Source organism: Malus domestica, chromosome 01, assembly GCF_042453785.1.
Source record: "Malus domestica chromosome 01, GDT2T_hap1".
Lineage (NCBI taxonomy): Eukaryota > Viridiplantae > Streptophyta > Magnoliopsida > Rosales > Rosaceae > Malus > Malus domestica.
The window spans coordinates 17,225,629-17,251,512 of record NC_091661.1 but is presented as its reverse complement, the minus strand read 5'-3'; the positions used below and the strand labels follow the sequence as shown (position 1 = coordinate 17,251,512).

The following is a 25,884-nucleotide window of genomic DNA, read 5'->3' as shown; positions in this document are numbered from 1 at the left end:
TTTTCCGATTCTAATTTTTTTAATTCAATTCATTTACAATTTTAATTTGATGCATATACATATATTTGATGCAATTCATGACAAATATCAAATTCACATAATTCAACAGTTATGGATATAATGCATACACAATTTATGTAAAATCTAAAATTCAAAAAACGTAAAGTTGGGTCATGCATTATGGTGAATGTTCATGTTATTAGGGCTGCAAAAACATCGAGATAAAAACCATTGTTTTGAAATAACCTGATTGCGTGATGATATGGATGAACTGGTTTGATGCAGAAAAAAATTTCTTCAACGTCAGATTCCTAAGTGCAGCGGTAGGAGCGTGTTGTGGTATATTTTATCTGACAAGGAGAGTGAGGGCCAGCGGCAAGGAGAAGAGAGAGAGATGTGTTTGTAGAATTGTAGGGGAATGTGTGTTATTATCCCTCCTACATTGTGCCTTTATTTATAGTAGTAAAAAGGAGAGAAGATATTCCTTCTTCCCCAAGTAATACAAGTTGTAATAGGAAAGGATAACTAGAATCAAATCTAATCTAGGATTTACACAATCACACTTAAATTAGGAATGTTTACAACATTATGGTTATTTTTGTCTTGGATTATCACTATAGGCTTTTTTGTGTTATTTTTTCAAGGGTTTTTTTTGTTGGTACCTTACAATTTTTTTACTACATCTCTTTAAATTTTTTATATATGTCTTAATATAAATGACTATTTAAGTTGTAGATGTTTTAAATAAAACTTTGATTGAACACACCCCACGAATCCAATATGAGATAAACTTAAAATCTATGATGTTTTTCTTCTACTGTATTACAGTTGAAGAAATACAGAAAATTCACTAAACATGATAATATTTCTCGAAGAATCACATTTTCACATGAAACACTAGAAAATATGTGACATCTCTGTTTAGAATGAACTAGTGCAAACTTGTCAAAGATGATCAGTCAGACATTGTAGCCAATCCGTTGATCATCAATAGATGATCATCTCTTGGTGGAAACCTAAAATGTCTCTGTTGGAGTTCATAAAATGTCATGATATTTTGTTCATCCAACAAACATAACATCACCTTTGCTGCCACATTGACAACAACTTCTGATTATGTTTTAGTAGATTATTAAATGCTTTTTGGCAACGAACAATGTTAATTTGACATATCAGATGAAGAGAAAAACTTTTTAAAAAAATGTCACCACATCGGTTTTCAAATGTAACTTTTCAGGGCAGTGGCTTTGTGTGTGGCCTTGCTCTTGGCGGCGGCTTTATGTGTCTCTAGGTTTTGGATTTGCCACCACTAATATATTGTGGTAGATCTATACTGATGGTTCTTTTGTGTTGTTCATTGTGGTTGCTTTATATGGGTTTAATTATTGCTTGTTGTGTGCTTATTCTCTCTAGATTAAGGATTTGGTCATCGGAAAAGATGTACTCAGTTGGTACCCTTGTTTAATCGTATTTTCTCGTATCAATGAATTATAACTATCATTTCTCTTCAAACAAAGAAGATAAAGATTTAGCCAGTACGACACTATGCTACAAGGCGTGAAATCTATTGAGTTTGCATTAGGTAAGGAATTAGCTAGTATGACACTACGAGTTTAGCCGGTGCAATGCTATGGTTTCTTTCAAGATATCAGGATGATGTACTATTTCGTCCTTTTTAATTGTGACTGTATCTAATAATTTCTATAAAGTCACTAGGAGTTTGTGGGTTTTGATTGCTCTTTATAGAAGAGTGTTTTCTTTTAGTTTCATCTTGGTGTGAAAAAGGTGTAGTGGTTTGATTTATTGGATCTACTTTACTTAATGTTATGGTGGCGGTGATTAGGTGGTGCGGTTTGATTTATTGGATCTACTTTACTTATTACTTTGCAATTAATCATGATTATATTGTGGCAGCGAATTTCCGTTGTCTTCGATCTTGACGAAAATGTACATACAAAACAATCAAAATATTTGATCAAAGACCTAAGCCTCATGCGTCCACAAGGTGGGGAGGGGGGACCAATGAATCTCCACAGCCTAAGTTTGTTTCTAGGAAAAGAGTGAGTGTTTAGGGCTTTTAGGGGTAGCAAAAGCTTACCAAAATTTAGTAGAGATAGAGGTATTTATAGGAGGGCAGGGCTGGCCACAATGTTACGGTTTTATCCTACAAGTGACAACATCTTATTGGACAAGGTGCGAAGAAAGAATGTTCTCAAGATCTTAATTGATAAATAATATCTTGGGATAACGTTGGAACTATCTCCTCCAACATCCCTGAAATAGAGATTACTTACTTGATAGAGTCAATTTTCAATTGGAAATGTATTAAAGAAGAGATTTGGTGATTAATTCCTATATTTAATGCCCTTGACTTTTCCTTGCCACGAGCAAGAAAGTTGTGAGCAGTTGTAGGCAGCTGCTTGAACCTTCAGGAATGCTGAGCTGCATGTGTGAATATTTGAGAGCTCTACTCATTTAATGAAGGTAATATTGTCTTTCTTGCAAAAAATTCACGCATCATCTTCAGAAATTTTAGAATTATTTTTAGCTATACATATATTTTTTAGATCTAGTTTACAAGAACTTTTGAATTGAAATGTAAAAAAAAGTAAAGAATTATAATTATAATAATAATAATGATAAAAGGATTTTCTCCACTACAATCAGTTAAACCCAAGCCAATCTTAACTCAACCACCTAGTAAAAGATTAACCAAGGTTAGTGGGATGATGTGAGGTATAAATAGAGGGGCCCTTTCTCAAAAACCCTATGAGCTTTTCAAAATCCTATTAATTTCCATAAAAAAGTCTCTCTCTTTTCTCTCACACCTCAACAAAAGGGGTGTGGGTGGGGGTGGGAAGTGGTGACAAACAAATCAAAGGGTAAAGAAAAGAGAGAGAGGGAGAGAGAGGCCAAAACCCAAAGGTGTCGAGCATCAAGGACTTAAAGAAGACAACACCCAAAGAGAAAGCAAAGGCTCAGTCACCAAAAATCAAATGCAAAAAACCCCTCAAAAAAATACAACACCAGTACTGGTATGGTTTCTCTTTGACTCTCTCTCTCTCTCTCTCTCTCTCTCTCTCTCTCTCTCTCTCTCTATTGTGTGTGTGTGAGGACGTAAATTATTAGATTGACCTAAATTGTGGATTGTGGGTCTATTTTTTTCTGTTCAAAAAACATGGAAATTTTTGTGCCGTCTCTTTCTCTCCCACACGCACACAATCGCACACCCAATCATCAATGCCTGCAATAAAAGAAGGGCGCGGGACTGAAAAAACAAATTTCAGATTTTCATGGGGTCCAATTCAAACTCGATAACATTCTCATGCCCTAGATATAGATCCATTTTCCCGCCAAAATTCCATATTCCGTCACCGACCCAGATGCTTAATCTGTACCAATTTCATGTTTATGTCGTCAAAATCGTTTATTGTATTTGAATTTTGAAGTGTTTATCTATTGCCCTCTGTGTTTTTGAGGGTTTGGATCTTTATTTTTTTTTTTTTTGGGAAAAAAAACCAACCAGCGAATTGCTTTTTAGGGTTTGAATTCGGAATCCATGGCAGGGTGGTCGTGGTTAGCGGAGGAGTCTGCTTTGGATTGCAACGAAACCCCGAAAGAGGACCCGACGGACGGTTCCTCGGCCGATCTTGAACCGCCTCCGAAATCTCCAAAACGGTTCGTTTTTTACGTGCCCGATAAGCTACGATGCTGGTTCGATCAGTTTCTTGGGGGTTTTCTGAAAGAGATCTGTGCCCAAGACCTGCTCCGGCCTTTGCCTCCGATGATCAGTAATGGGCAGCGGGTGGATTTGCTCAAACTATTTTGGGTTGTAAGAAGGCGAGGTGGGTTTCTTGTTCTTTCAGAAATCGGGGTTTGGGATTCAGTGGCAGAAGAGTGTGGCTTGGGTTTGAGTCTTGGCTGGGCTGTGAAATTGGTTTATGTTAAGTATTTGTATTTGCTAGAGAAGTTTATAGAAAAGAAGGACTTGGAATGGAGTTTGGCTAGTAGTGATATTGATTTGGGTGAGCATTTGATGGCTTTGCAGGAGGAGTTAACAGAGTTCTTCTCAGATATGTCTGACCAAAAATTGAAAGACGGGGGTTACCCGCATGTTGAATTGTCATCTAAGAGTTTTAAAGATAGTAATGAGGTGGAAAGTGCAGTAGCAGATTCGGGTAGGCTCAAGAAAAGTGGTGTTAGTGAGGAATTTCTAGATTTGGATACGATGAGTGTGGCAAATGTTTTGAATGCTGGAAAATTTGGCAATGGTAATGTGCCTTTGTCAGGTTGTGGCATGAAATATTTTGTGGATTTGACGAATAGCATGGAGGATGATGACAATTTGTGTGACAATAATGAGGTAAAAAGTGAGATGGGGGAATCGGGGAGAGGTAAGAAAAATTATGACATTGGTGAAGAAGTCATGATTTTGGATCCATCTGCTGTTGAAGAAGTCATGATTTTGGATCCATCTGCTGTTGAAGAAGCGAACTCTTTCTGTAAAAGGAAGCGAGAGTCATTCAGTGGAAGTGAGGTGGGGGAATTGCGTAGAGGGAAGAAAAATCACAGTAGCGATGAACATGTAATGATTTTGGATGCCTCAACGGTTAAAGAAAAGAGTCCTTTTTGCGAAGCAAAGCAAGAATCACTGTGTATGCTGAATTGGGTTAAAAAGATTGCAAAGGACCCTTGTGATCCTTCAGTTGGTTCATTACCAGAGAGGTCAAAGTGGAAGTTCTTCGGGAAGGAGGAGAACTGGATGCAGGTTTTGCAGGCTCGAGAAGCTATCTTTCTGAAGAGGAATGCTGATTCAGGTCCTGAACAGTCTAACTGGCAGGTATATCAACATATGCTATGTGCTATAACTTTTTAGATAATTGGAAATATTCTGTTCTTGCATGTGTGCATTTGGTAAGATCTATCAGGTTAAAGTTGTATACGCGTATGTGTGTGCTAACATGCATGCGTCGCTTTAATGTAGTCATGTTTATAATTTGATTACCTTTATTGCTGGGACTGAATCCTCTATTGGCTTTTTTGTGTCTTTTTGGGATATGGAAATGTTATTTGTTCGTTAATATTATGCCTTTCTTGATAAAATGGATTCCTATCAATTTATATATGGTATGCTGGTGAATACGATAGAACTTCAGGATTTGTTTTAATTTTTAAAAAAGGATATTGCTCTATTCTCCTGGAAAGATAATTAAATGAACAATAGTACTCATTTTGTTTTCTGGAAAATGCTGTTAATACCTGATGAGTGTGCTAGTGTATTCTATTTTCATGATGTCCTTATATTTTTACCTGCAATGCAGTTCAATTGGAACCGTCCATATTTTAGCTCTTCTTCATGGATCATCCCTCAAAAAATCATTGAGATCGTAAACTGTTTGGTCATCTAAAATGTGCAAAAAAAAGTCACAATTAGGTAAAATTGAAACGACAATGAAGATAATTAAATGGCTAAGCAGTTTCTGATTTAGTAGTTTTTTGCATGGATAATCCTTGCATGAGAAGCTAAAAACTGAACCGTTCCCATCATTGGATTACAACGTAGAAAAAGGATGTCCTTATTTTTTTGCTTAAATATGAACACCCTTAGTGGAAAATGCTTCCTGGTATATTATTTAAACTGGTCTGCTTAGTTAGTTAGTTGTACTCAGCTAGTTAATAGTGAATTGTTTGTTACACAATATGCAACACTTTTAGGGCTAAGTCGGTGGCTTCTTTTGTATTCCCAAATTGTAAGACAATTTTTACCTTCAGATAAAATTAAATATATTGAGGTACCTGCAAAGAGGTGGTGTATCTCCAATTATGTTTGATATTGTTTCTATCTGGTGCCGTGGTTGCTATATTCAAATATTGGTTGAACCAATAAACTACATAATTATCTTCATATTATTTTTCCTTTTGACATGAAACCATGTTTCCACTTATAGAAGAATCAGAGGATGCATCCAAGCATGTACGATGATAATTTTGGCTCCGCTTACAATCTTAGAGAGAGGCTAAGGTTGGAGAAGAAGCTTCTTTCAGACGGGAGAACACCACAATCAGGACCTTGTTCAGAGTCATCCTCGGCCAGTGACTTGGACAAAAATAGTCCTGGCATGGCAGGGATGGAGGATGAGTTGCGAGGAACCAGTGATTATTCTCCAAGCCACATTCCTCTCGGGTCAAATTATCAAGCTCAGCTGCCAGAATGGACTGGTGAGGCTTCTGAAAGTGAATCAAAGTGGTTGGGGTCCAGGATTTGGCCATTGGAAAAACCAAAGCACAGATATCTCATTGAGAGGGATCCTATTGGAAAGGGAAGACAAGAATCTTGCGGATGCCAAGTGCCAGGTTCTATAGAATGCGTCAGATTTCACATTTCTGAGAAAAGGTTAAGAGTTAAGCGGGAACTGGGGGCAGCTTTCTACCACTGGGAATTCAATCAGATGGGCGAGGAAGTTGGACTCCCTTGGACAGCAGAAGAAGGAAAGAAGTTCGAGGCCTTAGTAAAGTCAAATCCTCTATCTATTGGATTGCGTTTTTGGGATGAGATATATAGGACTTTTACTAAGAAGAGCAGGAGAGAATTGGTTAGCTACTATTTCAATGTCTTTCTCTTGCAGCGTAGAGGATACCAGAACAGGTTTACTCCAAACAACATTGATAGTGATGATGAAGAATTAGAGTCGGAATCAATGACTAACGGTTTTGGGAATGATGAACACAAGTCATCAAAATCAATCTTAAAATCCCCACACAAGCCACATGCAAAACACAGGTAGCTATTTGAAGTGCACTCTTTTGGGGAGATTGTGAAGCCTGGTATGTTTGAGCAATGTTTGTGAATGTCTGATATGAATATTTCCTTAATATGCCAGGAAAGAGGCATCGAGGCCTTTTTGAAATAGAAATTATGCGTGGTAAAGATGGTCCATTTTCAGAAGTGATTTTGAAGCGGTTTAATGACGAACACGGGCTTGGAAGCGCAGCTGTGGCGATTCGAAGCAGCAATGATGCTCTCTGGGTCTGGTTCGTCTACTTCATCTTCTGAGATGCAGGTTTTTATTTTTATTTTTGGGGGACGTTTCTTTTAGGTTTTTGACAGCAAAAGCTGATTGAAAAAGAAGCCTTTGGGAATGAATACAGGGAACAGCGAAAGCGGTTAGATGTAGACCTTAAACAGTGGTCTCAATCATAGAACTTGTAATTGCAATTGCTGTGGTTTATGAAATTGGTTAATTGAATGGATTTTGCTCAGGCATTTTTGTTTTGGTTTATGCATGTATCTGTTGATTGATCTTTTGGTCATATATATGGTTGTCATTGTCTTGTTGGATAGGCTGATCAATGCTTTCAATTGGTAACTTGGTTACATTTTACAATTTATATAGCATGTGTTAAATTATCATTTTGTGGCTCATTGGGATACTTCTTGGAACATGTAGGTATATGTCTTGTTGAGGGATGTAAAAGTCAGTCAACCGCGTGAACTTTGCGAATTCTGACCTTTGATGCATACATGCATCCAAGGTCTTGAATCGTGGCCACGTGGGCGATTGACCATGGCATAGATCATGTCTTGTTTATTGACTATGATGCTTCTCCATGAAGGCCTACTATACATCAATGTCTTGTTTAAGTGGTTTGTATCCACTTGTTAAATTCTCTAAAATCTTCATCGTAGTGTGGAGCTCATTTGAAAGTGCTTCTTGCTGAAGCAAGTGGCAAGTGCTTTTGAAAACTCATTACATTATTTTTAAAAACAATTTATGTCATTTTAAAAGTACTTTCAAACGAGTCCACGATCGTCAAATTCAACAATGCATGGATTTTTCAACTTGTTTATTCCATTAACACAACCACCAAACCTCACATAATCCACTTAAGGGGAATAGAAGAAAAAGAATGCCCACCAACTTGATTTATATATTAATATTGATAATTAATATCTTAAAGATTCAATGAATCCAAGGTTGAACACTGTTTGTGGACTCTTTGACATATGGAGTGTATCAATTTGATATGGGAATAAAGAATTCGAGTAAGGATAATGATCTTCATGCAGTGAGTTATTTCCTAAAACCCGGAGACTATTTTTTTGCAGTACCACTATACTAACAGCTAATTTGTATTGATTTGAAGTTTAATTTAGGCTTAAATAAATATCTAAACAGGAGTTTAAAGCCCATAAACAAAGAATGAAGTCAATTAAAGTTTTTGTACAAATTCTGAAAACTATTTTCTTCCATGTCAATGATTGATATCTATACGCTTTAAAGAGCACTTTCAAATGTGGAAGCAAGCAACTTCAAAGCTGTAAACTTGGTTACTATTTCTGTACGTCATATTCCACTTGTCAAGCCTTGGTTTGGGGCCAAGGGGACATGTGTTTGAGTTTGGCCCATGGGACAATAACTTGTTCCACTTGACATTTCATCTTTGGATTTCAAGTTATTATGTTGTTTTAGGACCATGTTGCTTATGAACACAAAAGATATGCTACGATCAGTTGCTCACGCAATTATATTCAGTTATGCACGTATGTGTGTGCGGATTCTGACGCTTAATTTGTAAGATTTCTAAATAATCGATGGTCAAAAAATCGCTCACCAAAAACTGTACTTAGCAAAATCCAAGAACATAATGATCTAGCTTGTTAACCTATTAGTCTTTCAAAAATGTAAACATTGTTGGATGCAAAATGTCCCAAAAAATAAAGCCAAAATTTGCCCTAGAACCCCAGGGCATTGGTTGGGCAGGGAGGAAAGGTTGGAATAGACCATCTTCAAAAAAGATGTCAATACGCCAACTTAGATGAAAAGACATCAAAGTTTCTCTAATGGAGATGTCATAATGACATGGCAGCTGAATCATTTAACTCCTTACTTTCTAACCGTCTTTTATTACAACAATCAAAAATGGAGTTTGTTTTATTGTTTAATGTGTGGGATCCACAATTCACCAATGGGTTACAACTTTTAACTATTTTAAATAATATTTTCTTAAAATTGTAGTAGCGGGGACTAATATATAATAAAATAATAATTTAACACACTCCTTACAATGGAAGAAATTTTTATATCAACTTTAAATTACCACATCAGGCTTCAAATAACATTTTAACACTACATCTTCATCAAAAATGCTTTTACGTTCTCTGTGTCAAAATCCATCTTTTAACGTAAAGGGAGCGCCCGACGTCTAAAATTGTGCTTCGCCCACTTCCCAAGATATACTTTAGAAAGCCTTTGAACACATTTGACCCCACATCATCTTCTTCCATTGCCTTAAAGATCATATCTTTAAGAAAATGGGTGCTATATTCCCAGTCTACGTAAAATGATAAATTTATTTTCTAACAGTTTTATATACAAATGTTAACATGTTTTATAGTAACAATTTTGGTAATTTAATATACATGACAACAGAAAATAAAAACCTAATTAGAGATTTAGGTTAAACAACCCATCACAATTTATAAAATAAAAATAAAAAAATGTCTTGTCCAAACCATTAGGTTCCCGTGTTCATGCGATGATGTAAGAGTTGCCCCATATCAAAGGGGATCAACTATTTCTACATTGCTAATTGATTATTTAAAAAAAAACAAAACAATTTTATTTATGATATCATAACGGATTAGCCAATATACGACGTCAACAACTAGTCACAGTGATTTGCCATTTTTATTAATTTTTAACCTTGGAAAGGATAAGAATTAATGATGTTATGGGAATTTGCAAGGAGGTGTGGAGTAATGTTGAATTAATCAGTTGAGTTTGAATTAGGTCTGCTTGGGAACAGTGATTATTTTGACAAAGGAGGAATCTTTCATGAAAGTGCAATGCAACCCATGTTAAAAAAAATCAGTATAAAATTTTTTAAAATGTGGGTCCTGCAAGAAAATTTCAGCTATCATTTTTAATTTGATTATCTTCTAGTTTTCACTTATTGTTGTCTGAACCCTTTTTCGGTTCTCTCAGTTTGCAAGAAACTCATCTCTCTCTCTCTCTCTCTCTCTCTCTCTCTCTCTCTCTCTCAACTCATAGCCACGAAGAACACAGAAATTGACTTGACACCAGAACCATGTCTTCCCCAAGCAAACGCAGAGAGATGGACTTGATGAAACTGTGAATTTTCTGATTAATACTTTCTCATCCAAGTTTTTTTTTTTTGTTTTTTTAATATTCTGTCAATTTTCTGGTTAAAAATTTTCTTTTGTTCTTTCTTAATTTTCTGTTTTCCCATGTGTTCTATCAGGATGATGAGTGATTACAAGGTGGAAATGATCAATGATGGAATGCATGAATTCTATGTGGATTTCCATGGACCCACTGACAGTAAACCTTCAAAACCCCCATCTTTTTTTTTCTGATTTTTAGAGCTTCTCCATGAATTTTTTCTTCTATTTATGATTGTTTCTGTTTTTGGGTTTTTGCTAATTATGATTATTTATTGATTTAGCTAATTTATAGATGTTATCAGTTGAGGATTCTTTTGCCATAAAAACACTATGCTGCTTTGGAATTTGCTTTTTTGATTGCAAATTTAGAAGAAATCTGGTCACTTAATGATCACAAAGAAACAAACTTGCTCTTGGTTTCTTGTTATAAATGTGTTTGATAACAAGTTTTAATGGAATTTGTTGTTTGGTCAATGGTCATTGCTCTACTTGGCTTTGATGATTTTGGTTTGCAAAATAGCTACTTGAATTGCCCGTAATTTGTTTTTCATCGCGTAATCCCGCCATTTCGTCCATATCATGGATTGTGGCAGGTATTTATCAGGGAGGTGTGTGGAGGATAAGAGTTGAGCTACCAGATGCTTATCCCTATAAATCTCCCTCAATAGGCTTTGTCAATAAGATCTACCACCCAAATGTTGATGAGATGTGAGTACTAACTTTCATAAATTCCTACTATTCTAAATTGCGTAGCGCTGTTAATTAAATGAAAAGAGGAATAGTGTCCAATTCTAATTATAACGACGGAATCTAATTTCAGGTCGGGCTCAGTTTGTTTAGATGTTATCAATCAGACGTGGAGCCCCATGTTTGGTAAACACATTTAAGTAGCCTTATTTTTTCTATTGAAATCCAAGTTTTACTGTTGAAATTATTGGTGTTACATGATCTGCCTGTGTTTCCAGATCTGGTAAACGTATTTGAAGTGTTCTTGCCACAGCTTCTGCTGTATCCCAATCCGTCTGACCCTTTAAACGGAGAGGCTGCAGCTTTGATGATGCGTGACCGACCTGCTTATGAACAAAGAGTTAAAGGTATTGATTGTTTTTTAGGTTCTTGTCTCCCTGTCATCATGTATCTGTTGTCCATATTTTTCTACTTATATTTTGACTTCAGCATATCCGTGTCAAGATTACTAGATTAGTGCTAATCAGAACATGGATTCTTCAAATAAAATGTTTCGAGTAGTGTTAAGCCTTTCGTGTCTCCCTGTCATCATGTATCTGTTGTCCATATTTTTCTACTTATATTTTGACTTCAGCATATCCGTGTCAAGATTACTAGATTAGTGCTAATCAGAACATGGATTCTTCAAATAAAATGTTTCGAGTAGTGTTAAGCCTTTCGTTTCCGGGGGTATAAACCTCAGAGTGTTGACATAATAATGCTTCTCTTACTCCTACAAGTCCATCGCAAATCGAATTCTTAATTTAAACACAAACAGGCTAGCAACTATTGGATTCAGCTATGTCAATGACGTTAGTTTAGTGTAAGTGTATGAAGGACCGATACTAACACGAATTGTGCATGTATCGATCCTCCATAGATTGGAATCTGTTTTGCTTTGCATTCCTTGTAACGTTGGACATGACGATACTGTTGCTCAATTGTACAGAATTCTGTCTGAAGTATGCCAAGCCTGAGGATATAGGAGCTGCCCCGGAAGAAGAATCAAGTGACGAGGAAATGAGTGATGCTGAATCTGATTCTTGTGATGATCAAGTGGCAGGTCAAGCCGATCCATAGGGATTTCGGGGCCCTTGTTCTTTAAAAACAGTTTGTATCTCTGTACATGATGTTGTAGCTTTTGCTTAATTCATCCCAAACTCCAAACAAGACTGGATATTGGGAAGGGAAAGAAAATTTCCCAGCTTGTATCAGTTTCCTTTGCCCTTGTAAATAATTGTACTATTTGTTTTCATGCATCAATCCTTCGTTTGCTTTGTTCATCTGGTCTGTGGACTCAACGTCCTTAAACGGGTTAGCGCGGACAATCTGCACGCCTGTACAATTCCTAGATTCAGCTGCCAAATTTAGGCTACTGGGAATTTCTTCTGCGCAATGTGATACCACTTAAAATCATGTTCTAAAAATCGGCCTAGGCGGTGGAGGACCGATGCGATTTAGGCCGAAACATGAAAAATCGGGAAGGGGTTAGGCGGACTAGGCGGTTCCATTGTTTTTAATTTTTTTTATTAAGTTAAAAACTTTTTCTAAATAACATACTCAATTAGTGAATTTTCAAATTTGATTTTTTATTTTTCTTATGTTTTGCCGCATTTGTGTGGGATGATAGTAATATGGCTTAAGTTTTAAGTTTAACTTTCCTAAATTCTATATACAAGTATAGTTTTTATTTTCTAGATTGCAAGTAGGCATTTATTAATATGTTATATAATAAATTTAATTAAATCCACTTAGTCTCCCTAGCTCCCCTCATAGCCGCTAGCCCGTCGTCCGACTAATGCCTACACCGTCAACAAGGCATCCGTAGCGATGATACACAAGAATCCGCAGTTAGAGTGCACCTGTGTCCGTCCAACGTTATAGGGACTCTTTTGTCCATGTATTTCTTTTGATAGAGTAAATTCTACCAAAACAGATTTTGGGACCGAGATGACAATGGTAACACTGAAATCTTCATGATTTGGAAGGAAGGGAATGTTTTACTTACAAAGGTCTGCTCTGCTCTATCAGAGGGAGGGTAGGACCTGCGAGCCACAGATACCATAAGAAGCAACTACTGAGAATTTCATGTAAAAAAGCTGCTGCTGGTAAACCAAGATCTACACTGTACCAACAGTCCGGCTAATTGCGCTGATGCCACTAAACTTATGAACAAAATGGACAAGAAATAAAGGTAGGTGACAACTTCCGGCACATCATTAGTCAACCCGTACGCAAAGTCATAAATGGCTTGGGCGTCTCTTTCCAGAATCTGTCCTTAGCCTCTTCACGGGATTTGCCCAACCAACCGACCCTCCACCCTTGTTCGTCGGCTGACCAGACTGGTTCGCCCACCCTTGCGGATGGGGAGTTTGTTTTGCAACTGAATTTGGACCTGGACTTCTAATACCGCGACCCACGCTTGGGGGTGAAACAGGGCCAGCAGATCCAGTCCTAGTCTTCACCACGGACTTCTCCCTGTCTTTTCTCTTCTTCTTGCAGATAACCAGATCCCCTGGATGAGCAGGCGGTGGAGAATCATCCTGCTGATAGTAGTCTCGACTGTTACCACTTCCACTCCCGAGTCTTGATTCCTTCTGGGGCATATGGCTTCGCACCCTTGTGTCTTCGCTATTGAAAATTGGTGCACGTTGTTGTGGCTTCTGTTGATGGACTGGGTCAGGTTCCACATCATTTATCAGTCTGTGCCTCTTGCTTGGGCCAACAGTCACCGCTCTAGGGGATGGAGCATTGCTGGTCAAAACTGGGCTAGTGAATGAGAGTGCACTTCTGGCTTCTCGAAAATCAGTCTCCGCAAAAGCTATTTTCAAGATATCAAAGAATAGATCATGTACTTTCCTGGCTTCGGTTCTTACCTGTGCATCATAGTTAAACCCGAGGCTGTCAGTTCAATTTATCAGAAAGATTGCACAATATAAGTACATAAGTGCTTCTACTAACAGCAAAGCAAGGAACTCTCAGACCATTTGCAAATACAGTTGAAAAATACAGACATTCATAAATTATCGAAAGCTACTGGCTTTTGTGACCATCAACCACTATCATACAAGTTACCTTTCTGTGGCCACGTTTTAACCAAATTCAGTTTTCTGGATTTAGTACAAAAAGGGTGTTTTAGCGAACAGAGATTTTTTGAGAAGAGTTTAGCGAACAGAGATGAGAGACAATAGTTGGTAATAAAGGTAATTAAGACAGTATATAACTTAGCCACGCTTCTGCAGGAGAATGACATCAAACCAACAACAGCAGAAAGGAAATGCAGTGAATCAGTATTGTACCGGTGAGACAGGCAGAACATCAAAACTTGAGCAACTTACCTCATAGTTAAACCCATAAAATTGCATTCCATTTTTCAACATAGACTGCACATCAGACACAAGCTCCATTACTCCATTATACTCCAACCTCTCTATCCGCTGATCAATCTTTCGTAAATCCAAGAGATTATTTCCAGATCCACTTGCGTAACTAGAATTTTCAAAGCGCTTCCACAAATCTGTCAGTAAAGGTACTATCTGAGGACCTTCCTTGTCTATTCTCCTTTGGAACTTGCTAATTACATTCTTGCACTGCATGTGTAGAGATATTAGTTAGACGTCACAAAAGAAATTCATACCTTAAAACAAAAAAATAAAATTAATAAAGCCATCACAAGTTTACATTTACACACGCCACACCACATCTATCAGTATAATTATAAAAAGTGATGTCTAAAAAAATCTGCATAACCAGGAAGCAGGCACCTTATGACATATTATTTATGTTAAAGTGTAAGCAGTCATTAGCAGCAGATAAGGGCAGCATTTATCACCTTAAAAATCAGAACATGGCAACAAAAGGACAATTCAACCAGACTATAGCAGACAAATGTTTACCTTTCTCTGGACAATCTCAGACATTTTTGTGCCATAAACTGAAGTTCCACTTATATTCCCAACTTTTCCCTCCCAATTTTCTCTGTGGGGTTCAGCAGCATCTTCCACAGGATCAGGCATGCCATTTGATCTGCCAGATTTAACATGCACTTTGGACATGTTAGAGCCTCTCCTAGGCAAAATTCGCTTAGTTTTTGAGGATGAATCACTTTGGTCATGCTTTACAGCATGGGGCTCTCCGTATATTTTGATTTCAGAATCAGCCCTTGACTGTGCTTGAGATTTATGGTCCACATGAAATGGCAACAGAGATGAATCTCCCCGTTGAAGAGATGGTGTCTCACTACCAGACTTCTCCTCTGGCCTCTCGATGGTATGACGAGGGCGAACCCTAAGACTACGCTTCCTCTTGATCTTGGGTTGCAAAACCTGTTCGTCTTCACCTTCATCACGGTCATGATTAGAACTTCCAGATTGTTGGTGGTCCAATTGGTCCATGTGAGAATCGCCAGAAACAACAATCTCACCTTCCTCTACATCATCTTGCTGGAGAAACACCAAGAGACTTTAGTGAAATAGCACATGCAAACAATCCAACTATAAAGCATCAATATAGAGAGATAAGACATACCATCCTCTTTGAAGCAGATCCTGGCCTACCATCTAAGGCAGAGAGGGAACCAAATTTCTGAGAAGAAACAGGAGACACTGTCTGCATCACTCTCCGACTGTCTGAGGATGATCCTGAGGAACCAGCTTCTTCTAGTATCTGGTTATTTCTAACTCTTTCTGAATCCTGGGGATATTCATATCCACCATCACATTCAGGGACATCCTCTTCCACTTGTTCCTTAATAATTGGTGTTGCCTCAACAGCACCACTATAGTCATCATCCTCTTCAACTTCTCCCTCTTCTTCATGCAAAGAATATCCATTTCTCTCGTCAGAACTTGTTTCAAAGTATTCGCAATCGTCATCATCTAACTCCTTGTAGCTAGGATGAATTTTCTTGGGCCGCCCCCTCTTTCTTTCAGTTTTCGGAGATGAATCAGAGCCCATTTCAGTGGACTCCAAACCAATATTACCACCCAACAAAGTGGTCTTCGATGGTTTTTTTGATAAACTAGCAATCACAGCATTTACTTCTTTTGTACTGGTTCGAAGCCATTTGGGGAGCTGGTTGTACCTTGTCATTTCTTCAATCCAGTCAAGTTCTTCGTCCATCTGATCAAACAATTCAACTTCTTCCTCACTTCTAGCAATCATGCGATTAACCTCCTGCAATGAGGGAACATCATGAAGAGTTTCTTGGTACCTCTCTTCATCATGCAGTAAGGTTTCCAAAGTCATACGTCTCTCTTCATGAGTTGTTCTCTGGTCAAAACGCCCAGCATTGATAACCTCATCAGCCATGTCAATCTTGTATTGTTGAATGTTGCTTCTTATGAGGCTCTCAATTGATCCGATATACCGATCCTTACCAGCAAGGTCATCCTCTGAATCAACTGTACCTCCACTTCGTAGTTCATCCTCTTTCAGATGGCTAGCCATTTTGTCAACAACTGCTTCCAGATAGATGACCTTGACTTCTCTCTTCTGTCCAATGCGATGGGCTCTAGCAACAGCCTGCTCTTCATTTTTAGGGTTTGGATCAGGATCATATATGACAACCGTATCAGCAGACTGGAGATTAAGACCCCGTCCGGCAGCACGAATACTAAGTAAGAAGATAAAGCAGTCTGAACCAGGTCTGTTAAAATCCACTATAGCTGACTCACGGTCTTCTAAACTGGTTGTTCCATCAATTCTTCTGTAGATAAGATGACGCCACTGCAAGTATTCTTCCAAAATATCAAGGAGTTTTGTCATGGTGCTGAAAAGAAGTACTCGATGCCCTGTTCTCTGAAGTTTAACAAGGATCCTGTCCAGGATCCATAATTTCCCACAAGATCTTACAAGGAAATCCTTGGAAAAATCATTGAAGAATGGGTAATTGAGCAACGGATGATTGCAAGTTTTTCGCAGTTCCATACATCTATTATTTAATGTTTTGTACACTTTGGGCTGGTATTGTGGATTTTTTTGAACCCTTAGCTTCTCTTCTTCAGGATCTACTCGAATAGTGCCTGTTGATTTGATCCAGTCATATACAGCACTTTGAATAGCCGACATTTTACACCTTAAAACAATGGAGATCTGCAACCAAGCATCATTGTTAGAAATCAATCACAGTAAGAAATGATTACCAAGGATAATCACTAAAGCATACCTTAGGCGGGAGTGCACCTTCCACGTCTTCAACACGCCGCCTAAGCATAAAAGGCTCTAAAATTTGATGAAGTCGGTGAATGATGATAACCTTTTTTTCAGTTTCAAGCCAGTCATCTTCTGCATTTGGTGTAGGGGCTTCCTTTTGAAAGGGTTTTGAAAACCAATCATGAAATGCTTTCCGATTATCAAATACTTCTGGAAGAAGCAGATTTAAAAGTGACCAGAGTTCCTTTAAATCATTCTGTAATTGAAAAGTTACTCCCACATCAGCTCAATTCAATATAATAATGAAAATAAAATAAGGATATGCCTACACATTAGTGAGGAAACAACCAAATGATTAAACAGATCATTAATTTTATTCATTCATGAGCATGACTGACACTTCTAATTTCTTTTGAACGGAATAACATTTCTAAGTTCAATGAATTAGGTTCTTTTTTTAACTTCATAGTATATTGGTTTTTCATGCCTTGTATTTTCAAATAAAATAAGAATAAATCGCATGCCTCAGTTTATGAATAGACGCATTATCAAAAAGTTCTGGTGGAGCCATCAAATCAAATCAGCAGCTAATTATTTTCAGCCATAACTTAGGTAGGTCTAACAAAATAAGGCACATATTATGTTTGCATCTACAGAAAATTGCATCCTGATCAAGTATTTCTTGCTTTCTTAAAAAGATAGTTAAATAATGTAAAGATACAAGTGTTGCTATCTCTCTTAACGAACCTGTAATGGTGTTCCTGTCAAGAGCAAGCGTCTTTGGCAACGATACCTATCAAGATCACGTGCTAGAACCGATTCCCTGTCTTTCATCCTTTGTGCTTCATCAATTATTATATACTTCCAATCAATTTTGGAGAGTTTGGACCGATCGTACATGATGAACTCATAAGTTGTCACGAGGACATTAAACTTCAAGGCACAAACCTCCTACGTACCAAATATCAAAACGAACGTTAACACTGTTCTAGAATTCAAACATTTAAGTAGATAAAAAATTTGGTGAATCGTACTTGGGAAAACAATTTTGCCCGTTGATCTTTCCCACCAACATAATAAATGCAGGACACAGATGGAAGCCAAGTATGCAACTCACTCTGTAAAGAGAAATCAGTTAGGCATCATAACAAATGGTAAGCAATGTCGACATCTTTGTAGAAGTAAAAATAAACTAACCTTCCAATTTACCAAGACAGCATTTGGAACAATTATGAGATGCGGCCCATAGTTCCCTTTGAACTCCATTAAATATGCAATCAATGCCATTACCTGCATGAGGAGAATTATAGATCATTCAGGTAAACTCAGAGACTGCAAGTGGAAACATGAGAATCACTGCCTCACATGGCCAATACTAATATATGATATATCAACCGCCAAAGTTGTTCACTATAATAAGATATGGCTTTTCATTTCTGAACATGGCCAATACTAACATATGATATATCAACCGCCAAAGTTATTCAGTATAATAAGATATGGCTTTTCATTTCTGAAACGAGGCTGAACAAAAGAGAAGGTTACCTGCACTGTTTTCCCAAGACCCATTTCATCTGCTAATATTCCATTTAATTTGTTGTTATACAGAGAAAGCATCCATTGCAACCCAACCTGCGGAATCAAACAGAGTCCAAAAAAGGTCTAGCTTGCTACAAAAGTAATAGCGACATAAGGCAATAGTAGCAATTCTTAATTGCAGAAACCTACAAGTTGATAATCTCTTAAGTTTCCAGTCCGTAACATTGAGGGTTGCCTTACGACCCTCTCGTTCACAGCATGTGCAAGACTATAATACCTGGAAACAACCATAAAGAATGAGAAACAAATAATGAGAAACAAATAGTAGATATTGATTATTATACATATGAAAGTACATTCGCAACACATAAGAGAGCTCTTCTCTATAATATTAGTTTTAGATACAAATGGATAGTGCAATTTGAGAAGTACAAAGGTAAGAAATACGCAGGATAGGTATGGTAGTTACTAGGCAACTTTAAAAGCAAGCACAAGCAAAAAACATACATCTCAAGAAACCAACTGCAATTCAAATTTTCTGTTATCAAGCAAAGCCAACAATAAACTTACTTGTTAACAGATGAACCGTCTCTAGGTGCATTCATTTCAATAAATCGATTTCTAATCATTACTTCCTCTCCAGCACAAGCCGCTGCCGCCCTAACTTCTTCCTCTGAGAGACCCTATTTATAGACACACAGATTCCAACACATATAAGTAACAGAGAACAGGATCAGCATGGTTTACCACAAGAAAACAAAAACACTGGGCAATGCTAGCAACCTTTGCACTAACCTTTGCATTTGAACGTTTACACTTTAACAAATGCCACATATCATATTTTTTACACAAAAAAACAAGACTTATAATGCTTTTGGCTAGAAATTAAAGACAGAAAACATAAAATGTAATTTCAAAGACATTTAAGTCTTCACTTTTTGTATAAAAAAATGACACCCGGCATTTATTAAAGTGAGAAGGTCCAAATGCAAAGGTTGCTATCATTTCTCAAACTTTGTACAGGGTTTTCTTAAAAGATCATGTGAAAAAAAAAATCAAGATTGATAAAAATAAGAAGGCCAGTGGGGAGAATTTGGGAGACCAAACCTGTAAACGTGCAGCAGCTGCAGCAGCATTTGCTGCCTCTTCCACTTCTTGCTGACTCTTAGCTGCTGTTATTTTACTTCCAAGCTTATGAAGATATTCCTCAGTCTGACTCAAGAAAGATGATAAAACAGCATATCTCTCTGCTGCATCCCCTGGGATACTAGTCTGCTGTTCCAGCAACATTTCCCTGTACCTTTCAACATCATTATTCTTCAGTGCTTCCATCCTTCTATTCCTATCATCATCCTTTCTTTTCGAAAACTCCCTCAGCATCCTCTCATGATATTTGGCAACTCCCCTGTTACGTGCAGTCCGCGCATCACGAATGGCCCAGTGAGCTTCTAGAAGCTTCTTACGCCACTGGAAAATAGATTTCAGTTGCTTCTCTCTCATGGCTTTCTGGGAGACCTGCACTTGCCTAGACAGCTCCATCCGCTGACGTTCGCAAAGCCGAACAAACTTCCGATAAGGCCTGTCAGGCATTGCCATTATCTCCTGCTGATGTTGATCAATTTCATCTCTTAAGCGTGCCTGTAAATCAAAAAGTCGAAGCTTCTTTTCTTCAATTTGCAACCGCAAGACAAGATCGGGCCTAATCCGTTTCCTTTCCAAATTTACTGCCAAAAGCCCACCAATCTTCTTGATATTTTCTGTCCTCTTCTTGTTAAGAACTTCCACACCTTCCTCAAAAAGAAGATCTTTGACATCATATGCCAATGCTAGATTATTATTGTTGTTGTTATTATTTACCATCACCCCTGAACCAATAGAGTCATATTTCCTAGTGAAAAAGGGGAAATCAAACAGAGGTCCATGATACTTTCTAGCAGAGCTAACATCTTTTGGCTGCGGTACAGTGCTTGATTGTGCAGGCTTTTTTACTTGCATGGCATCGGATACAGTGACCTGTGATGCAACGGACTTTCCCCTATCAACTGGAATCTCACTTCTAACAGAAGCTTTTTGAATACCACGTTCAACTTCATGGTCTGACTTTACAGAAGATAATGTAGAATGTTGCTCTTCTTTTCCAGAAGACACCAAGGGAGAAGGTTCCTTCACCACAGCAGGCTTTCCTTGCACCTGAATGGTTGATACAGTTGCTTTCTCTTCTCCGGTAAAAGCTTCCTCTTTTGTAATGTTCTGTGCATTCTTTGATGCCACAGCCTGTGAATCTTTCTCATTGGACTCCATATGACGCACATGATCTTCTAAAACTTTCCCAGAAGATTTATCCTGAATGTTTCCTCCTCCAGGAAGCAATTGCTGCTGTAGCTGCAGCTCAAGAGGTGGTGGAGCAATAGCCCGTAGAAGTTCTTGGGGGAGTGTGCCTTCACCTTTCTATCAATCAATGGGAAATGGAATTAAGCAACGCATTCATTAATCAACTCTAAAGCATCTGCAGTTTCATAAAATACATAAACTAAACATACAATTGAAATGCAAAGAGGAAGGGAGAAAAACAGAGAATAATGCACCTTGAGTCGCCTAAATGCTAGTATTTGCGCTTTAAGAACATGCAGCTGCTGTTTAGTGAACCCATGGTGTTGCTGTCCCATCCGGGTAGCAAGTCCACCTTGTGACTGGTTCTTGTTGCCAGAACCCCCATCATTAGGAACCACAGCTTGTGGAGAAGACCCACTCACCTGTCGATGGTATGGCATCTGCAATGTTTCTGGATTGTTTTGTGAACTTTTTACATGGGAAGAGTGATCCACACCCTGGCTTGTGTTTGCAGACTGTGTGGGATGGGTAGAAGTCATTCCATTTCCAATAGTATTTGACTGCTTAGGTGGCATCTGGTTTTCTCTGCCATGAACAGAAAACTGCTGCATAGGAATGCTGCTACTATTGTTAAAGATGCTATTATTTGAACCTGAAACAAAAGGGGCAACTGTCTGCTTTGCTTTTGCAGAGGTAGATTGCCCAGATACATCACTTGATGTATTAGCATGAGGAGAACTCTCACGCACTACTAGAGGAGAAGTAACCTGCTGCTTGGACACGGGAACAGGTGAGGATTGTGCACCCATGTTGCTTTCATTTGCTTTCTGTTGAGTAGCAATCCTCGACTGCAACAGCGGAATGAGCTGTGACATTAAGTTGGCATTTCCAGGCTGTGAAAGATCAATGTTGTGCTCAAGTGCAAATGCTTGCAACTGAGCAGCGAATGCAATCTGGTTATTCGGCATGGTTTGGGCACTTGGCTGAGACTGTGGTGCCAGCATTGGCCTTAACATGTTTCCGGGCATGAATTGACTCATTCCTGATGGCTGGGCTGAAGGCTTCGAGTCACTCCTTCGGTCAGAGACTGGTGGCTGTCCTTGGTCCATCTGCTTTTCTCCACGAGTAAAATGTTCCATCAAATTCTTAGACGATGATGCTTGTGCCTGACTAGATCCCGGATTAGACATGAGTTCCTGCATTTTCATATTTCCCAATCGCATGTCCTGATCCTTTCCAGATGGTGGCCCCAATGATCCCATTTTTGCTTGCTGCTGAGGTTGCATTGTCAAACCTGACTTCTGCTGGGCTGCCTGAAAAGCATACTGAGGATAAACTTGATGAACCGGATTTAATCCTTGCTGGTCAACACCTTGACTCCGGCTCTGTCCATCCTGGGAGCCATGTTGTTGAGCCAAATCAATGAACTTCCTAGATTGTTGAGGCATTTGACTGGAGCCGGAAGATGAAACAAAATTGCCCCCACCCAAAACTCCTTGCATACCAGCAACTTGATATGCTCGAAGTGCTTCATTCCCTTCAGGTTTTCTTAAAAATTGTTGTTGGTGTAATGGCTGCATGAACAATAAATTATATAAAAACCTTCACGTTATCATTTCATATGAGAACATGCTTACAGTAATGGCATGGACAAAACCCAAATAACAAATATCCCTCAATAACATTCACATAACTTCAATTCAATGATATAAAACTATGCAAGTCTAGCAGATGATTGATAATACTTTGAAGTTAAAACAAAGGCATGAACAAATTCCCAGAACCTGAAAAGATTTCCATTACAAATGTGATCCTACAAATGCACCAGAACAATGACCGTAATTTTCAGATTCATAGTTCTGGAAGTCATGTCATTTGTACTTAGTGCTAGCTGTACCCGCCATGGAGTTCGTCACGTAAAAGGTAAAACTAATAATCAAAATAATTAAAAGAAAATGTCCACCATAACAACATAACATGATAGTAAGAACCAAAGGCTCATCCTAAAAGAAAGTTATAGGAAAAAAGGGTTCTCTTAGTTTAGTTTAAAAGGTGGACTAAACAAATTAAACCACATTGTTCCTCTGTTAAACAAACCAAATCAAACTAATCATAGACTTCAAGAGCAGTAAAGCAGAACAAACAAATACGAGCTGGACAGGGCTATCCATAATTGAAGATCATATATAAGGAATGGAAGACAGTAAAACAAAACCACAAGCAGACGCCACCTCATCATCGTTAAGCTCTCCTGAATTTAATGGAAGCAAAAGTACATTCCAAGTTACAATTAAGCAGCTAAAAGTGCAATGCCACGATCAGTTCCCATTAAGACCTGCCTAGTTTGACCCGTCGAAACCCTAAACAGCTCTAATTCAAGAAATAAAGCGAGCAAACCAGCTAACTTACCGCACCCACAACACACAGATGCATCGAAAACAAAATTTCACTCCCTTCCATTTGGAACAACACAATTAGAGACCCAAATAATATAAAAATCATTAATCAAGCCAAAATTTGACAAAATTCACACTGACCCATCTGCAGAAACACTCCAAATTCCAAAACCCACATTCCAAGTCGACTAATTTCTCACCAAAAAAAAAAAAACTTCAATCCACACACACATATCATTACCTGTCTAGACCCCAATTGCTGCTGCTGCTGCTGTTGCTGTTGCTGCTGATGTTGTTGATGCTGCACCGAATCAAAACCCAGACGTGGCGTTGACACGGCCGAGGACGATGAAGACGGCGAAGCAGCCGACGACGTCGACCCGGCACGGCCAGCCGGGCCCACTCCCCTGCCGGGCCCGCCTCCTCCTCCACCACCAGATTGCATGCAGCTCAACCCAAATTCACACGCATCCAACAAAACCCAATTCACCAAAAATCAAAATTTGGAAACAAAAATTGAAAACCCCAAAAAGGCTCAAAACCCAACAAAAATCAAATCCCTCCAAGAAAAATCCAACTGAAAACCTATCAGGGCCCTCGGATCCCAACGTTCAAAAGACCCCCCAGCTCACAACTCTCTCTCTCTACAAAAACCCAAAAAATTAACGCGGGAATTTTTCAGTGGGGGCTACAGACCGACGGATCCTAGAGAAGCGAAGTTGACGGGGGCGAATCGGCGACTCACCTCACTCCTCTTCCAATTTTGGCGTCAAACCCTAGCGATTTTCTTTTCTTTTTTTTTTCGAAATTATATTAAAAAAATCATTTTTCTTTCCTTTTGGGATTGAATTCTTTACTATTTTTCTCCCCTCTCTTAATTTGTCTGCTCACAGATTTTTTGCGGTGGAAGCACTTCTGTGCTTTATATGGGTCTGTTTCTAACCGTGGTTTGGTCCGGTTGACTGCCGTTAGATATTTCCTGACAGGGGTAAAACTGGAATTTTACCGGGTTTGGTTTTAAATTACAGAAGTGCCACACTTGGTGCATGAAAATGTATTGCTTTGTGATTTTATTCCTAATGTGCTATTAAAACAGTAATTCTACTAAAAGTCTCTCCATTTTTTTCATTATCTAAATTACATATTAACATAACTTTTTTTGTCGATCAAAAGATGATGAAAAGATTATTTAACCATTTACCACAACAAAAAGTTAAGAACAATAATGTAATTGCACAAAACAAAATTTTACTCTTTTTTTAAGCCTCACATTCAAGTAATTTTAACATCTCTAATTTTTAAAAATTAAAAAAGAAACATCTTTCCCTCTCTCTACACACTCACGTTCTCCTTCTCTTCCTCTCTCCTTCAATCTTAAAAGCAAAAATAAAAAAATTTCACACACACTTTGTGTTTGGGCATATATTAGTTACAATTTAAAACAATATATTATAGAGGATGGAAATTACTCTTATTTTATCTATTATATTTGTCTATATTTAATTGAATGAGGTCATCAGTTTGACTCGTGTATCAGTTAGATACCTAGTTCGACACGGGTGTGTAAGAGAAAAAATGTGTGTTTTTATCCTGTCCCTAATTGTGTGTATCTTATTGTTTTTTTTTCACCCAAAAATGTGAGTAAAACTCTTGTGTACATTTTTTAAATTCATTAAAAGACTACGTATAAATTCATTAGTTATGAAAAATGACGAATTTATAGTTCCGAGACATGCACTAGTGTATCGAAAACGTGAGCGTTGAGCGTTTTCGTTGTTTGATAATTTTATACAATTTTATAAATTCTCATTGGTCACAGTAATTATTATGAGATGTAGAAGTTATTGTTTTGTAGTATGACAACTACGAAGGGTATTTTTGGCAATTTCAATATTACAGTTTGTCTAGTTTCAGTTGAGTTCACATTGTAAACTTCGTCAACGCCATGTGTAAGGGCATTTTTGTCTCTCTAAATTATTTTCAGTCAACCCAAACCATAACTCCGTCTATCTTTCTTAGCAATGTTAAATTTGTAGGACTTGACTAAACTGCTAAAATTAAAGTGATAAGGATCAAAGTGAAAAGTGAAGCAAACTACGAAGACAAAAAACAAGATAGTTTTTGTCTAAAATAAATGCGAATTCAATTTGCCTGTATGAAAATAATCCTCCTTAGAACAAGAGCCTATACAATCAAATCAAACATTGGGAAGAATCTCCTTCGCTAGTAATAGCATTTGCAGCAAAATTGGCTTCCTTATCAAAGGAGTAGGATTTTCTTCTCTTTTATTCTCATCCTTATTCCTCCTCTCCTCTCATATATTATTTTTTGTCTTATTGTCTCTATAAAAAAAATTAATATAAGATGTTGACGTGATATAATCTTAATTGTAACCGTTCAAGTAAGAGGAGAGGAAATGAGAGAGAGTTTATGCGGGGAGAGACCTCCTCCCCTATCAAAATGTCTCCAAAAATAGGAACATTTATCCTTAAAGTTATACTTTTTATTCTACCAACCAATGTATCAAAATGTGAGCATTTTCATTGTTTGAGA

At 37.9% G+C, this 25,884-nt stretch overlaps 3 protein-coding genes across 5 annotated transcripts; 2 read left to right on the top strand and 1 right to left on the bottom strand.

The window, feature by feature from the left end:
* The first annotated feature begins 2,769 nt into the window (after positions 1–2,769).
* Positions 2,770–7,251, top strand: LOC103405576 (AT-rich interactive domain-containing protein 1). 3 transcript variants are annotated; one of them, XM_029097156.2, is made up of 4 exons: positions 2,770–3,035; positions 3,567–4,840; positions 5,949–6,781; positions 6,882–7,251. In XM_029097156.2, exons 2-4 carry the CDS (start codon positions 3,785–3,787, stop codon positions 6,904–6,906), a joined length of 1,914 nt encoding a protein of 637 aa, XP_028952989.1. In that variant the 5' UTR covers positions 2,770–3,035; positions 3,567–3,784; the 3' UTR covers positions 6,907–7,251. The 3 variants fall into 3 exon arrangements, with proteins under 3 accessions (XP_028952989.1, XP_028952930.1, XP_008342845.1); XM_029097097.2 differs by having other exon boundaries at positions 2,819–3,035; positions 3,542–4,840; XM_008344623.4 differs by having other exon boundaries at positions 2,926–3,035; positions 3,527–4,840.
* A 2,652-nt stretch (positions 7,252–9,903) lies between these two features.
* On the top strand, positions 9,904–12,195 carry LOC103405486 (ubiquitin-conjugating enzyme E2-23 kDa-like). Its single transcript, XM_008344526.4, has 6 exons — positions 9,904–10,133; positions 10,264–10,343; positions 10,780–10,894; positions 11,007–11,059; positions 11,152–11,280; positions 11,862–12,195. The coding sequence occupies exons 1-6, from the start codon at positions 10,090–10,092 to the stop codon at positions 11,990–11,992; spliced, it is 552 nt and encodes a 183-aa protein (XP_008342748.1). The 5' UTR covers positions 9,904–10,089; the 3' UTR covers positions 11,993–12,195.
* Positions 12,196–12,863: 668 nt separating this feature from the next.
* On the bottom strand, positions 12,864–24,231 carry LOC103405393 (ATP-dependent helicase BRM). The gene is made up of 14 exons (XM_008344421.4): positions 23,573–24,231; positions 21,190–22,509; positions 19,712–21,052; positions 19,175–19,287; positions 18,794–18,881; positions 18,611–18,697; positions 18,263–18,355; positions 18,100–18,183; positions 17,813–18,016; positions 17,079–17,321; positions 15,440–17,005; positions 14,809–15,354; positions 14,251–14,502; positions 12,864–13,788 (listed from the first exon to the last, which is right to left on the bottom strand). Exons 1-14 carry the CDS (start codon positions 23,774–23,776, stop codon positions 13,153–13,155), a joined length of 6,777 nt encoding a protein of 2,258 aa, XP_008342643.3. The 5' UTR covers positions 23,777–24,231; the 3' UTR covers positions 12,864–13,152.
* Between the last annotated feature and the right edge of the window lie 1,653 nt (positions 24,232–25,884).

Bases quoted from the DNA above. Each gene is read 5' to 3' on its own strand.
- LOC103405393 (XM_008344421.4), bottom strand. From the start codon at position 23,776: ATGCAATCTGGTGGTGGAGGAGGAGGCGGGCCCGGCAGGGGAGTGGGC. The intron at 15,355-15,439 runs GTATGTCTTATC...GTGTTTCTCCAG, and splicing joins GATCTGCTTCAAAGAGGATG to CAAGATGATGTAGAGGAAGG. The intron at 13,789-14,250 runs GTAAGTTGCTCA...TATGATGCACAG, and splicing joins TTTATGGGTTTAACTATGAG to GTAAGAACCGAAGCCAGGAA.
- LOC103405576 (XM_029097097.2), top strand. From the start codon at position 2,997: ATGCAAAAAACCCCTCAAAAAAATACAACACCAGTACTG. The intron at 4,841-5,948 runs GTATATCAACAT...TTCCACTTATAG, and splicing joins CTGAACAGTCTAACTGGCAG to AAGAATCAGAGGATGCATCC. The intron at 6,782-6,881 runs GTAGCTATTTGA...TTAATATGCCAG, and splicing joins AAGCCACATGCAAAACACAG to GAAAGAGGCATCGAGGCCTT.
- LOC103405486 (XM_008344526.4), top strand. From the start codon at position 10,090: ATGTCTTCCCCAAGCAAACGCAGAGAGATGGACTTGATGAAACT. The intron at 10,895-11,006 runs GTGAGTACTAAC...ATCTAATTTCAG, and splicing joins CACCCAAATGTTGATGAGAT to GTCGGGCTCAGTTTGTTTAG. The intron at 11,281-11,861 runs GTATTGATTGTT...TCAATTGTACAG, and splicing joins TTATGAACAAAGAGTTAAAG to AATTCTGTCTGAAGTATGCC.